At 46.6% G+C, this 14,137-nt stretch overlaps 2 protein-coding genes across 7 annotated transcripts in view; one reads left to right on the top strand and one right to left on the bottom strand.

Moving 5' to 3' along the window:
• Window positions 1-329: 329 nt before the first annotated feature.
• LOC310659254 (regenerating islet-derived protein 4-like) lies at window positions 330-8,097 on the bottom strand (the record flags this gene model as incomplete). 3 transcript variants are annotated; one of them, XM_083402538.1, is made up of 5 exons in its annotated part: window positions 330-580; window positions 3,998-4,109; window positions 4,653-4,799; window positions 6,375-6,475; window positions 8,034-8,097. In XM_083402538.1, 5 exons carry the CDS (start codon window positions 8,095-8,097, stop codon window positions 501-503), a joined length of 504 nt encoding a protein of 167 aa, XP_083258664.1. In that variant the 3' UTR covers window positions 330-500. The 3 variants fall into 3 exon arrangements, with proteins under 3 accessions (XP_083258664.1, XP_083258662.1, XP_083258663.1); XM_083402536.1 differs by lacking the exon at window positions 8,034-8,097 and adding an exon at window positions 6,770-6,885; XM_083402537.1 differs by lacking the exon at window positions 8,034-8,097 and adding an exon at window positions 6,797-6,868.
• LOC310659241 (C-type lectin-like) overlaps window positions 8,023-14,137 on the top strand; it is a 22,347-nt gene continuing 16,232 nt past the window's right edge. For 2 of the 4 annotated variants that reach the window (XM_083402501.1, XM_083402499.1), the window contains exon 1: window positions 8,023-8,129. The gene's annotated coding sequence lies outside the window, so the exon portion shown is untranslated. Of the gene's footprint in view, window positions 8,130-8,982; window positions 9,101-14,137 lie in introns of those variants that run through there. The other 2 variants (XM_083402500.1, XM_083402498.1) reach the window with 1 other exon arrangement.

The raw sequence follows: 14,137 nt of genomic DNA, 5'->3' as shown, positions 1-14,137 counted from the left end.
TGCGAGCGGAAGTGAAGCTGACAACTTCCCCTCTTTGTTCTCTGTCCAGCTAAGAGCTAGAGAGGATGTGTGAGAAGCCGCTCACACAGCCTGCCATGTTTCTTTTGTTTTCTATGCTGTAAATAATAAAATGCTTGATGCCACAATTCCTGCACAAATTTGCTTTCGCTGACTCTGCTAGTGTGCTGTATATCGTGCACATGTCTTTCGGATGTGTGTCGATGCTTTTTACGGGACTCCGTCATGTGATCCTCCTGTTAGTCCCACCCCCTGCGATTCAGGAAGCACAGCAAGAAGATTGAAGTTGACAAACTCAAAAGTGCCACGTGTACTCAGAAGAGAGAGTTTATTGGTATCAACGCAGCCCAGAACAGACAACATTTAACCTCAGGCACTCTGGGGGGCCAGGACACTGGGTGACTTGTGCCGTTGGGAAGGAAGGACCTCTCCTCTGGGACATTTCCATTTCTCCATGATTCTGGACATGGTGAAATCCTGATTTAACGTTTCTTCTCCACGGGAACTCTGCACAGGAAGGGATGCTTCCCTGTACATGGCACAGCTTTCCATGCTAAATACTCTGGAAGAAAAGAGGTTTTTTATTTACATAAAACTTTTCTATTGCCCCTTCTCAGTTCATAATTTACAGAGTAGTCTGCAGATATATGAATGGTCTGTCTGTTGATCTTTCAGCTGGAAACCCAGCCAGATGGGCAGAGGATGATGATGATGATGATGAAACTCATATTATTATTTTTGCAGTTTTATTTATTTATTAAAGTTCTTATGTTGCATCGGTAAACATTATCATATTACATCACAAGGCTTATTATACTATAATTTTCAGCATGTATACAAAGTTTATATACTTAAAGAAGAAAGGAAAAAAAGGAAAAAAAACCTTTTATCTTTATCATTAATACATTGGTTTTCCAGCGTCCTAATTTCTTCTACTAACTTTTCCATTTCTTCTTTTTGTCCCCACCCCCACCCCCTCAATTTACTGGATTCCCTAATACTAATTCCCCTCATCACTGCTTTCACTGTATCCCATATTATTGCTCGAGTACTTTGTCCTTTCTCATTAATTTGCCTTATGTCTAATAATTTTTTCCCTATTGTCAGGATTCCAGATGTCTCTCCCCCCTGCCAAGAACACGGCAAGCTGACGGTTTAATTGCACTTAGATTTATTAGTATTCACAAAGTAGTTACATTCCAAGCTCCACAGCTCTAGTCCTCTGGTGAAGACGTTGAGCCAACTGAACGGCAGCTTCTTCACCAACAGGACATACTCCATCGGCCGACCTACCTCCTGTTGGCCTGATGCTAAGCCTGGACTCTGCCCCTTCTGCTAGCCCATGGGGACTTGGGAACAGCCTATCCCTCCTTTCCTGAATTAGTCTCTACCCTCCTCTGAGTGATGTCTAAAAGCTGCAGTTCCTCTGAAGCCTGGCCTGTCTCCATCTGACCTACACTATCTTGGAAATTTCCAGCCTGCACCTTACAACCTTACAACTCTGCCCCTTCTGCTAGCCCATGGGGACTTGGGAACAGCCTGTCCCTCCTTCTCTGAATTACCGTATTTTTCGCTCTATAGGGCGCACCGGACCATAGGGTGCACCTAGTTTTTTGGGGGGGGAAATAAAGGGGGGGGGATTATTTCCCGCCCAGCCCCCAGAGGCTGTGCGCGGCTTTGGCAGAAGCCAAGACAGCAAGGGGGATGGATCCCGCTCACTGTCTTGGCTTCCTTTTTAGCCGCGGGGCTGGGGCGGGGGGAGCCAGAGCTTCCCCAGATCCCAGAGTGGGTTCGGGAGCGGCGGTGAGGTTGCGCTCAACCTCGCCATCGCTCCTGGAGCTTGCCGGGCTGGGGGCGGGGGAAGCCCAAGCTTCCCCTGACCCCAGCCCCCAGAACGGGTCCGTGAGCTGGGGCGAGGTTGCATCCCAGAGCTTGCCGCTATCCACAAGCCTTCTGCGGATAGCTGCCCGAAGCCCAGGGTGCGCGCCGCCGCACTCCCTGGGCTTTGGGCTGCAGGCAGCTATCCACAAGCCTGCAGAGCCCGGCGGATAGCTTCCTGAAGCCTGGAGAGCGAGAGGGGTCGGTGCGCACCGACCCCCCTCGCTCTCCAGCCTTCAGCGAAAGCCTGCATTCGCTCCATAGGACGCACCGACATTTCCCCTTCATTTTTGGAGGGGGAAAAGTGTGTCCTATAGAGCAAAAAATGCGGTAATCTCTACCCTCCTCTGAGTGATGTCTAAAAGCTGCAGTTCCTCTGAAGGCTGGCCTGTCTCCATCTGACCTACGCTATCTTGGGAATTTCCAGCTGCATTCCTGGACAGGAGGAGCCTCAAGCAAGCCTCTATTTCCCCTGGCCTGCCACCCCTCCTCCTCAGAGTCCTCTCTGTGGCTCTGGGAGGGGACCTTCCTGAGACGTATCTTATTTACTGTTTGGCTATTATTGAAGATCCTCGCATCTAGGACGCGGGTGGCGCTATGGGTTAAAGCCTCAGCGCCTAGGGCTTGCCGATCAAGAGGTTGGTGGTTCGAATCCCTGCGGCGGGGTGCGCTCCCGTTGTTCAGTCCCAGCGCCTACCAACCTAGCAGTTCGAAAGCACTTTCGGGTGCAAGTAGATAAATAGGGACCGCTTACTAGCGGGAAGGTAAACGGCGTTTCTGTGTGCGGCTCTGGCTCGCCAGAGCAGCGATGTCACGCTGGCCACGTGACCCGGAAGTGTCTTTGGACAGCGCTGGCCCTCGGCCTCTTTGAGTGAGATGGGCGCACAACCCTAGAGTATGTCAAGACTGGCCCGTACGGGCAGGGGTACCTTTACCTTTACCTATTATTGAAGATCCTCGCATCTAACCTCCATGGAGTGATGTGTCCATCTTTAGTTGTAAGTGTGTGGTAGGTGTTATAAGGAAGAAATCCTGCTCCTTTTCCCCTTATGGGGTATCCAAGAGCCCGTGTAAAGTCCCTATGTGGGTTCTCTACCGGGAGGAGAAAATAACAGAGGCCAACCAGAGAATATTGAGAAGCAAAGCAGCTAGTAAGCCTGATGTTTATTAAAGCTGTTGTAACAGGGTCCCCCACTCATTCCACCCAGGAAGGGAGGAGAGGAACCCAGAACAATGCTTCACAAGCCCTTATATAGACTTTGGAAATTGCCCACCCTGTAGCCAGAGACCACCTCCCAAAACATCATACAAACATCACCAGCAGAAATTTGAGTGGGATGCTTCTGCCTGATCATGCCTTATTATCTGATTGCCTTTTCTGGGTAGCCTGGCCATTCCTTTGAGATGGTAAATCTCTTACACATATTGATAGTGTGCTCAGCTTAACAGATACTTGCCAGAGTGTATTTGCAGGAAGATGTAAGCCCCTACAGTCCAAAGACAATTGGAAAACCCTAACCCTAACCCCAACCCTAACCCATTTCCTTCCTCCTTGCAGAGAAATATTTGAGGTGAATTTGGGAGAGTCAAAATGGCTCCAAGATTGTTCTCCTGCACTGTTTCAGACATGTGGTTTATATACTTATGTATGTCTTCGCCTTGTACATTTATGAACTTTTATTTTTTATATATAAGACCTTATAACATAACATAGGGATCATGGCTTCTTAGAGGTCTGCCAATAACCATTTTATTCCTCCAAACAATGGATCATTCTCACCTCAATATACCTTAAAGCATGGGTAGGCAAACTAAGGCCCGGGGGCTGGATCCGGCCCAATCGCCTTCTAAATCTGGCCTGAAGACAGTCTGGGAATCAGTGTGTTTTTACATGAGCAGAATGTGTCCTTTTTATTTAAAACACATCTTTAGGTTATTTGTGGGGCATAGGAATTTGTTCTTTTTTTCTTCTTCCCCAAAATACAGTCTGGCTCCCCACAAGGTCTGAAGAACAGTGGAGCAGCCCCCTGCTGAAAAGGTTTGATGACCCCTGCCTTAAAGCACCTGCTCCTGGGTGCAAATTGTGATGCCTCCAACTCACCTTCTGCCATCAGCTCGACACACAGCTCATCCGCATTGGCTTGTGGGGGCTGCCCAGGTGCCCAATTGAGATAGGTGATTATGGAGGAATCGGTCCATTTCCATGCTTTGCCCTGTAGAAAGACCAAAGAGGTGGGACTCTTTGCCGAGGAATAAGCAACAACTCTCTCCTCCCCTAAACTTAACACTGTGCCCATTGGTGGTGGAGGGTCCTGCTCAGGCAATGAGGAGGTGCTTTTGGAGAAAAGTGAGGCTCCTCAATTCTGGAGGAGAGGGCTTCTCCTAGCCAGGATGGCTATGTTCTGCCTCCACTGTTGGAGGCAGCAAAGCTTCTGGATCCCAGTTGCTGGAAACCACAGGAAGGGAAAGGGCCCTTGTGCTTGAATCCTGCTAACACGTTTTTCCCAGGCATCTGGGCTAGATGGATGCTAGACTAATTGGGCCATTGGCCAGATCCAGCAGATCCTTCTTAGGAGAAGCAGGTGGGCACAATGCCATCTTCCTGCTCTACAACTACACCTTAGATAAGGTAAACATTATTTGCACTAGCCAACGGCCATGGCAACATAAAACAAGCAATATAGACCTTAGATAGACTGCAGTTCCAGCTCTCAGAATACTGATAGAAAGGAGAAGCCAAGGTTGCTTCTACTGACCTTCTGGAGGTCGTAGGAGTGCAGTCCAATCCAGACAGGTTTCCCAGCTTTATAGAGGTTTTTGATATATGCAGCCACTACAGACATTTCTCGAGCATTCACGATGGAGGCCAGGTGGCCATTTCCCCCAGAAGATTGGCACTGCTTCTGGGAGAGATCACGGACAAAAGGTTTCACTTTAGAGAGCAGGAGATGCCACTTGAGTTGGGTTGAACATCTCAGCAGGCTTCTCAGTCATTGTGCAACTCTGAGCAGTAAGAGGAGACATTTATCTTTTTCTTCTCCAAACCAGCATTCTTGCTCCCCAAGAGGAAGGGTGTAAGCAGAAGGCAGGAAAACTGGCACAGGGGAACCCTAATTTACAGCTCCCTCCTGCCTTGTAACTGGCAGCTTGACTTATCCTTGACGGGAGTGATGTCATCATGCCATGTCTTTCCCACCCCCTCCCTGCCACACCATTGGCTGCTGCAGGTGGAAGGGAGAGAAATGTTTGATGTGCTGATGATGTCACACCACATGGATGAGGAGCCCTAAACAGCTTCAGCCCTGTATACCTGAAGGAGCATCTCCACCCCCTTTGTCCTGCCCAGACCCTGAAATCCAGCTCCGAAGGCCTTCTGGTGGTTCCCTCACTGCAAGAAGTGAGATTACAGGGAACAAAGCAGAGGGCCTTCTTGGTGGTGGCGCCTGTGCTGTGGAACGCCCTCCCAGCAGATTTCCAGGAGATAAAGAAATACACAACTTTTAGAAAACATCTGAAGGAAGTTTTTGAAGACTTAATGTTTATTATGCTTTTATATACTGTATTTTTCGCTCTATAGGACGCACCGGACCATAGGACGCACCAGACCACAGGACACACTGGACCTTAGGAGGGGGAGAACAAGGGGGAAAAAATTCTCCCCCTCTCTGCTCAGCGCCCCTTCAGCGAAGCAGCAGGAGAAACTGAGCCCCTTCCATTTCTCCTCCCGCTTCGCTGAAGGGGCGCTGCGCAGCTCTCCCGGCTTCAGCAAAAGAAACCCCAAGACTTCGGAGTGCGGCGCGAGTTCCTGCTGCACTCCAAAGGTTTCAGGCAGCTATCCCTGAAGCCTGGAGAGTGAGAGGGGTCGGTGCACACCCTCTGCGCTATGGAGGCTTCACGTTGCTATCGCTGAAGCCAAGGAGCCTGCATTCGCTCCATAGGATGCATACACATTTCCCCTTCATTTTTGGAGGGGGGAAAGTGCGTCCTATAGAGCGAAAAATACGGTATGTTGGAAGCTATACATATGTTGCAACCCAGCCAGATGGACAAGGTACAATTATTATTATTATTATTATTATTATTATTATTATTATTATTATTGACATGCTATTAGGATAGAGCAGTCAAAAAAATCAAGTGTGAAGTAGTGGGCAGAGTTCTGACTTAGTACCTAGGACACCTGCAGAACTGAAACTTGGTTAAGCAAAATTCCTTTGGATTTTCCACAAGACCTGATAAGATTCAATTCAGGGCATAAGGTCAGGGCTGCTGCAGAACAGCAGAAGTCTGGATGAGCCTTGAAGTATTGCCAAACTATACTGGTAGGGCTCTGCCCCACCTTGCCCTCGTGGCCAGCCTACCATGGGTACATGTGGAAAACGCTCACCGTTTAAAGCCTGCTAGATTATTGCAGAAAAAGAGGGGGAATAAGCATTCTCAGACTGCGCCCCCTGGTTTGGCCCAGGCCTGCTCCTTACCTCTGCCTCTGTAAACTTCAGGGGAGCCTGGATGAAGAGTCCGTAGCAGCTTTTCTCAAAGAACATCCAGCCAGTGGGGCAGGAAGAACCTGCTGAGCTGGCTAGAGAAGAGGGAAAACATGAGCTGTGGTTAAGAGAGAGCTTGGCTTTGTGGATCAGAATACAGAAATACAACCGTTTCCTGCAGGTGGGGAAATCCACTCAGGGCATAAATAGGGGGCGGTAGACCTTTAATGGAAGGTTGCCTTTAATGGAAGACCAGTGAAGGCTGAAGCCAACAGCTGAGGGGAAAATAGGGGAAGTTTTTTGGCTGGAGGCTGATGGACTTTCACCAGCAAAATGTTGAACTCAAAGACTCTAGTGGTGACTACAGAACTTTCCCAAGCATAACCCACCCCAAATTTCTCTAGTGAATGTCCCACATTTTCCTATTAAGAAGAGCCTGCTGGATTAGGCCACCGAACTAGTCCATCCTCCTTTTGGGAATTCCATTCCACACTTTGCTGCAGATATGTGGATTGTTACATGTCACATGTCTGTTTACATTCCGGCACAGATTGTTGGTGTGAGCGGAACTTCCGCTCCGTATTGCTTTTGTTTTCTCTCTCCGAAAAGAACAGCAAGGAGAGAAGCCACGTTTTCTTTGTCCTGCTTTATGTATAATAAATGCGTAGTTTAGTATCGTATCCACGCCTCGGGCCTGATCTTTTGTGCAGTTTACACCGCTGAGTAATGTGTGCACTGCAGCTTGAGTCGCAGACACACGTCAGAGGCGGATGACTGATGGATCTCCGCAGCGGCAAGGCTGAGAGGGGAGACGCTTCAGCTGGGTCGGAGCCAGCTGGCTTTTCATCCCCGGCTCTGACACCTCCTGCTCTCACAGTAGCCAACCACATGCCTGTGGGAAACCTCAAAGCAGAATTCAAGCACAGGAGGCTTCTCCCCTCCTGCGGTTTCCAGCAAGTGGTATTCAGAAGCATTGCTTCCTCCAAGTGTAGAGGCTTAGGCATCATTGCTAGCAGCCATTGCTAACCCTCTTCTCCTCCATGAATTGGCCCAAACCTCTTTTAAAGCCACCCAAATTGGTGGCCATTGCTGCTTCCTGAAGGAGCAAGTTCTATAGTTTAAATATGTGCTGCATGAAAAGGGAACTTCTTTTATTATGGCCTAGGACCCTCTTACCTATGGAACCACCTCTCCCGTTATGCCCCATGGAGGACCTTAAGGTCCATAAATAGCAACACCCTAGAGGTCCCGGGCCCTAAGGAAGTTAGATTAGCCTCAATCAGAGCCAGAGTCTTCTCAACACTGGCTCTGGCCTGGTGGAACGCTCTCTCTTGTGAGACCAGGCCCCTGCAGGATCTGATTTCTTTCCGCAGAAACTGTAAGACAGAGTTGTTCCACCTGGCCTTCGGCTTGGAATCAATTTGATTCCCTCCCCCTCTTCCTTTTCCTTTCCCCTCCTGTGTTAGAATTCCTATTTGGGGACTTCCCTGGCTTTTTTTCTGGCCCATGTAGGACCAGTCTGGATAGTTGGCCTTGGTGAAGACTAGGCTTGTTCATGTCATACTAAGCTACCAGTTAGTGTCATCTGTGATGCAAGCATGAAGGAGTCCTCAAGCTGGAGGCCAACACCATAGGAGCCCATCCAGGATGTACCTTGCAGAAAGGAGATGACCAGGAAGCTCAGAAGGGGAAGATGGAAGGAAGCACCTGGCCCCATCTTTAGCTGCCGGGAAAGAACAAAATGAAAAGGTAGATAGGCAGATAACTCCATGGAACAATTTCCCACTTCTGAACCCAAAAGCACCTGCATCAGCAAAAGCATTAAGCATTCATGTTCTGCTTTAAATGTGGCAGCTAGACTGGTGACTGGGAGCGGCCGCCGAGACCACAAAACACCAGTCTTGAAAGGCCAGCATTAGCTCCCAGTACGTTTCTGAGCACAATTCAAAGTGTTGGTGCTGACCTTGAAAGCCGGAAACGGCCTTGGCCCAGTATACCTGAAGGAGCGTCTCCACCCCCATCATTCAGCCCTGAGGTCCTGCTTCGACGGTCTTCTGGAGGTTCCCTCCCTGCGACAAGTGAGGTTACAGGGAACCAGGCAGAGGGCCTTCTTGGTGGTGGCACCCGCCCTGTGGAACACCCTCTCATCAGATGTCAAGGAGATAAACAACTATCTGACATTTAGAAGACATCTGAAGGCAGCCCTGCTTGGGGAAGTTTTTAATGACTGATGTTTTAATGTACTCTTAATCTTTTGTTGGAAGCTGCCTGGAGTGTCTGGGGAAACCCAGCCAGATGGGTGGGGAATAATAATAATAATAATGATGATGATGATGATGATGATGATGATAATTTATTATTTATACCCTGCCCATCTGGCTGGGTTTCCCCAGCCACTCTGGGTGACTTCCAACAGAACACCAAAATACAATAACATATTAAACATTAAAAGCTTCCCTAAACAGGGCTACCTTCTAAAGGTTTGGTAGGTTTTTTCCTCTAAGTAATGAATAAATAAGTAATAAATTGTTGTTGTTGTTGTTGTTATGGAAGCCGAAATACCAGAAAGATCCCATATTCAAAACAACTTCTCCATTCAGTCGATTCTTAATGCGATGGAAGGGCTTCATGAAGTCGTGCAAGTTTCCCATTGTCTGGTTTTAATTCACTAGTCTTCAGCGCCCCCCTGCACCCCTCGTTCCTCTTTGAACCCCCCCAAGGTAATCCCACTACCCACCAATGGTCCACTTTGGGAACCATTGTCCCTGAGTTACCTTTGTAGACTTGGTTCCCTTCGGAGCAACTTGTGAGAGGTATTTACTCGTCTCTGTGGGCCTGCCTCCGATTAGCTTGCCAGAGTGACTAAAACATCTCTTACTTTTGTGCAAGATGTGAAGTATCTCTGCTCTATTTCATCTCCGAAAGGAATGGACATGACAAGAAGCACAAACAAATTTGCATTAAAAAGCAGAGTTTCTGGTGGAGCGTGTACTAGATGTACTAGATGTAGATAACATTTTCCGCCTTCCATTTTATTTCCTGAACATGCACCGAAGCGACTCAGAACCCAACCCAGGATTGCATCAGGTGGAAGGACATCATTGCAATGTTCATGGTTATCTGTAATCTTTTGCTCATTGCTCAGATACTTTATTCCATAAGGAAATTTCTCCTTGTACCAGAAGGCATAAAACAACTTCACGGTCAGGTGACCAGTTTCTTGGAATAAGCCAAAGAAACGCACATTTAATAAACTAGTGGCCTGCAACAAGACAGACTGTCTTGGCAGTAGCCTTAAAAAACACCACAGCCTGCCTGTTAGGTTTAATGGAAATATTTCTGATTTTAGTAATGCAGATAACGTTCATAGTAATCTTCTGAGGCTATTGGAAGAACCAGCACATTCACCAATGGTGGTAAATGGTGGTGGTGACAGAAAGGTTGTGTGAAAGCTTCTTACTGCTCAGCACAAAATAGACTGTCAAAGTGGACCCAAGGTCCTCAGTCTTTTTTTCGGTTCCACCACCGAAACTTTCCATCTTTTTCTTCAAGCCAAATGCCCCAGTGCAAAGTAGAGGCTCCCCAAGAGTGCATCTGACAAGCAGAAGGGATCTGAGGAAAGTAGGGTGAACATGGATACTGATGGAATTGTAGAATTGTGGAATGAGAAAGTTCTCCAAAGGTCCTTTAGTCCAAATGCTTGCGACGCAGAAATCGCAACTGAGGCATCCATGAGAGGTGGCCATCCAAGCTCTGTTTAAAAAGCTCAAAGGAACCAGAGTCCACCAGGGAGTCTGTTCCTTTGCCAAACAGCTCTTACCGCCAGAAAGTTCTTCCTAATGTTGCGTCAGATTCTCCTTTCTTATCATCTGAGTCTACTGGTTCAGGTCCTCCACTGCAGAGCAGCAGAAAACAACCTTGCTCCATCTTCCATGTGATCTGTGCTTCAGATTTGTGGAGATGGCTATCTCATTCAAAGCAAAGTGGTTTAGTTGTGTGCCGTTAGTTAACGTTTCCAGGAAGTTATTAGCTGAATCCTCTGGAGGATGGAGAAATTATATTTTTGAACAAGGAGTACAAGATGGGATGATGGTTTGGGAGATTTTATGTGCCTAACAGGAGTTATTGATGCAACACTGTAATACAAGGGTCACACGACTGGTGGCAGGTGATTCTTTCAGATTAGAGCCTTTTCAAGAAAAAAAACACAATGACACAAACCTTCTTAGAAATAGTAGAAAGTGACAGCAGTCACAAAATTAAAAGATGCCTGCTTCTTGGGAGAAAAGCGATGACAAACCTAGACAGCATCTTAAAAAGCAGAGACATCACCTTGCCAACAAAGGTCCCTATAGTTAAAGCTCTGGTTTTCCCAGTAGTGATGTATGGAAGTGAGAGCTGGACCATAAAGAAGGCTGATCACCAAACAATTGGTGCTTTTGAATTCTGTTCCTGGAGGAGACTCTTTGTTTTTTTATAATAATTTTTATTGCATTTTCCATTATACGAATTCATTATATCAATTTCCCCCCCACAAATTTCAGCTTTTTAGACTTCCATCAGCTTCTCTGCAAATCATCCATATTTTTACATACTTTACGCATTCTTTAAATTTAATATTGCCTTTTAGTATACCCTTACTAGAATCATAGAGTTGGAAGAGACCACAAGGGCCATCAAGTCCAACCCCCTGCCAAGCAGGAAACACCATCAGAGCACTCCTGACATATGGTTGTCAAGCCTCTGCTTAAAGACCTCCAAAGAAGGAGACTCCACCACACTCCTTGGCAGCAAATTCCACTGTCAGAGAGCTCTTACTGTCAGGAAGTTCTTCCTAATGTTTAGGTGGAATCTTCTTTCTTGTAGTTTGGATCCATTGCTCCGTGTCCGCTTCTCTGGAGCAGCAGAAAACAACCTTTCTCCCTCCTCTATGTGACATCCTTTTATATATTTGAACATGGCTATCATATCACCCCTTAACCTCCTCTTCTCCAGGCTAAACATGCCCAGCTCCCTTAGCCGTTCCTCACAAGGCATCGTTTCCAGGCCTTTGACCATTTTGGTTGCCCTCCTCTGGACACGTTCCAGTTTGTCAGTGTCCTTCTTGAACTGTGGTGCCCAGAACTGGACACAGTACTCCAGGTGAGGTCTGACCAGAGCAGAATACAGTGGCACTATTACTTCCCTTGATCTAGATGCTATACTCCTATTGATGCAGCCCAGAATTGCATTGGCTTTTTTAGCTGCCGCGTCACACTGTTGGCTCATGTCAAGTTTGTGGTCAACCAAGACTCCTAGATCCTTTTCACATGTACTGCTCTCAAGCCAGGTGTCACCCATCTTGTATTTGTGCCTCTCATTTTTTTTGCCCAAGTGCAATTTAAGCAGAGGCTTGACAACCATATGTCAGGAGTGCTCTGATGGTGTTTCCTGCTTGGCAGGGGGTTGGACTCGATGGCCCTTGTGGTCTCTTCCAACTCTATGATTCTATGATTCTATGATTCTAATACTTTACATTTCTCCCTGTTAAAATTCATCTTGTTTGTTTTGGCCCAGTTCTCTAATCTGTCAAGGTCGTTTTGAAGTGTGATCCTGTCCTCTGGGGTGATAGCCACCCCTCCCAGTTTGGTGTCATCTGCAAATTTGATCAGGATGCCCTTGAGTCCATCATCCAAGTTGTTGATAAAGATGTTGAATAAGACCGGGCCCAAGACAGAACCCTGTGGCACCCCACTAGTCACTCTTCTCCAGGATGAAGAGGAACCATTGATGAGCACCCTTTGGGTTCGGTCAGTCAGCCAGTTACAAATACACTGAGTGGATACCATAGTCAAGACTGCATTTTACCAGCTTCTTTACAAGAATATCATGGGGCACCTTGTCAAATGCCCTTCTGAAATCAAGGTAGGCTACATCCACTGCGTTCCCTTCATCTATCAGGCTTGTAATTCTGTCAAAAAATGAGATCAGGTTAGTCTGACATGACTTATTTTTCAGAAATCCATGCTGACTATTGGTGATCACAGCATTCCTTTCTAGGTGCTCACAGACTGTTTGCTTAATGATCTGCTCCAGAATCTTCCCTGGTATTGATGTCAGACTGACTGGGCGGTAATTATTTGGGTCCTCTCTTTTTCCCTTTTTGAAAATAGGGACCCTCTCTTTTTCCCTTTTTGAAAATAGGGACAACATTTGCCCTCCTTCAGTCTGCCGGGACTTTGCCTGTTCTCCAGGAATTCTCAAAGATGACTGCCAGTGGTTCTGAGATCACATCTGCCAGTTCTTTCAATACTCTTGGATGCTGTTCATCTGGCCCTGGAGACTTGAATACATCTAAACTAGCCAAGTATTCTTGTACTATCTCCTTAGTTATTCTGGGCTGTGTTTCCTCTGCTGAATCATTTGCTCCAAATTCTTCAGGTCGGGCATTGTTTTCTTTATCGGAAAAGACTGAGGCAAAGAAGGCATTGAGGAGTTCAGCCCTTTCTGTGTCCCGTTTGTATTTCACCATCTTCTCCTCTGAGTGACCCCACTGTTTCTTTGTTCTTCCTTTTGCTACGAACATACCCATAAAAGTCTTTTTTGTTGCTTTTAACCTCTCTAGCAAGCCTGAGTTCATTCTGTGCTTTAGCTTTTCTGACTTTGTGTCTACACATGCTGGCTATTTGTTTGAATTCCTCTTTGGTGGTTTCCCTCCTTTTCCATTTTTTGTACACATCCTTTTTTAATCTTAACTCAGTTAAAAGTTTTTTAGATAGCCACCCTTGCTTCTTTAGGCACCTTCCATGTTTCCGTCTCATTGGTATTGCCTGAAGTTGTGCTTTTACTATCTCCCTCTTAACAAACTCCCAGCCATCATGAACTCCCTTTCCTTTTAGTATTACTGTCCATGGGATCTCACCCAGCGCTTCCCTAAGTTTTATGAAGTCGGCTTTCTTAAAGTCAAGAAATTAAGTCCTAGTATGCTTGGCTACTCCAGTTCCTTTTTAACAATACTCCTCTAACTCTCACAAAACTTCTTTAAATCCCACTAGCGTTGTTTGTTCGTCACATATACTTTTCAGATATTCAGTAAATTTTCCCCAGTCCTCGATGAACTTGTGATCCCGTTGATATCTAATCTTCCCAGTTAGTTTGTCCAACTCTGCATAGTCCATAAGTTTCATTCTCCATTCTTCCAGGGTTGGTAGTTCTTCCTGTTTCCATTTCTGGGCCATTAATATTCTCGCCACCGTAACTGCATATTGGAAAAGTTTGTAGTCCCTTCTGTTTATTTCACTCCCCGTTATTCCTAACAGAAAGGCTTCTGGTTTCTTTACAAATGTATACAGTGGTGCCCCACAAAACGAATGCCTCGCAAGACGGAAAACCCACTAGATGAAAGGGTTTTCCGTTTTGGAGGTGCTTCGCAGGACGAATTTCTCTATGGGCTTGCTTCGCAAGACGAAAATGTCTTGCGATTCCTGGGGTGGTTTTTTTGCTCCCCACCCCCTTTTTCTAAGGCACTAAGCTGCTAATAGCCTTTTAGCAGCTAATCCGCTAATCCCTTAAACCTTTAATAGCCGCTAATAGCCGCTAAACCGCTAATAGCGCTAATCCGCTAATCCACTAATGGGCTTGCTTCGCAAGACGAAAAAACCGCTAGACGAAGAGACTCACGGAACGGATTCTTTTCGTCTTGCGAGGCACCACTGTATTTCAACATCTTTTTCAATTCACTTTATATCATCTTCCAGAAACCCTTCACCTTCTTACAT

The sequence above is a fragment of the Podarcis tiliguerta genome, assembly GCF_965153285.1.
Source record: "Podarcis tiliguerta genome assembly, chromosome: 10".
In the NCBI taxonomy this organism is placed as follows: domain Eukaryota; kingdom Metazoa; phylum Chordata; class Lepidosauria; order Squamata; family Lacertidae; genus Podarcis; species Podarcis tiliguerta.
The sequence above is the reverse complement of the archived record's forward strand: the minus strand, read 5'-3'. Positions and strand labels throughout refer to the sequence as shown.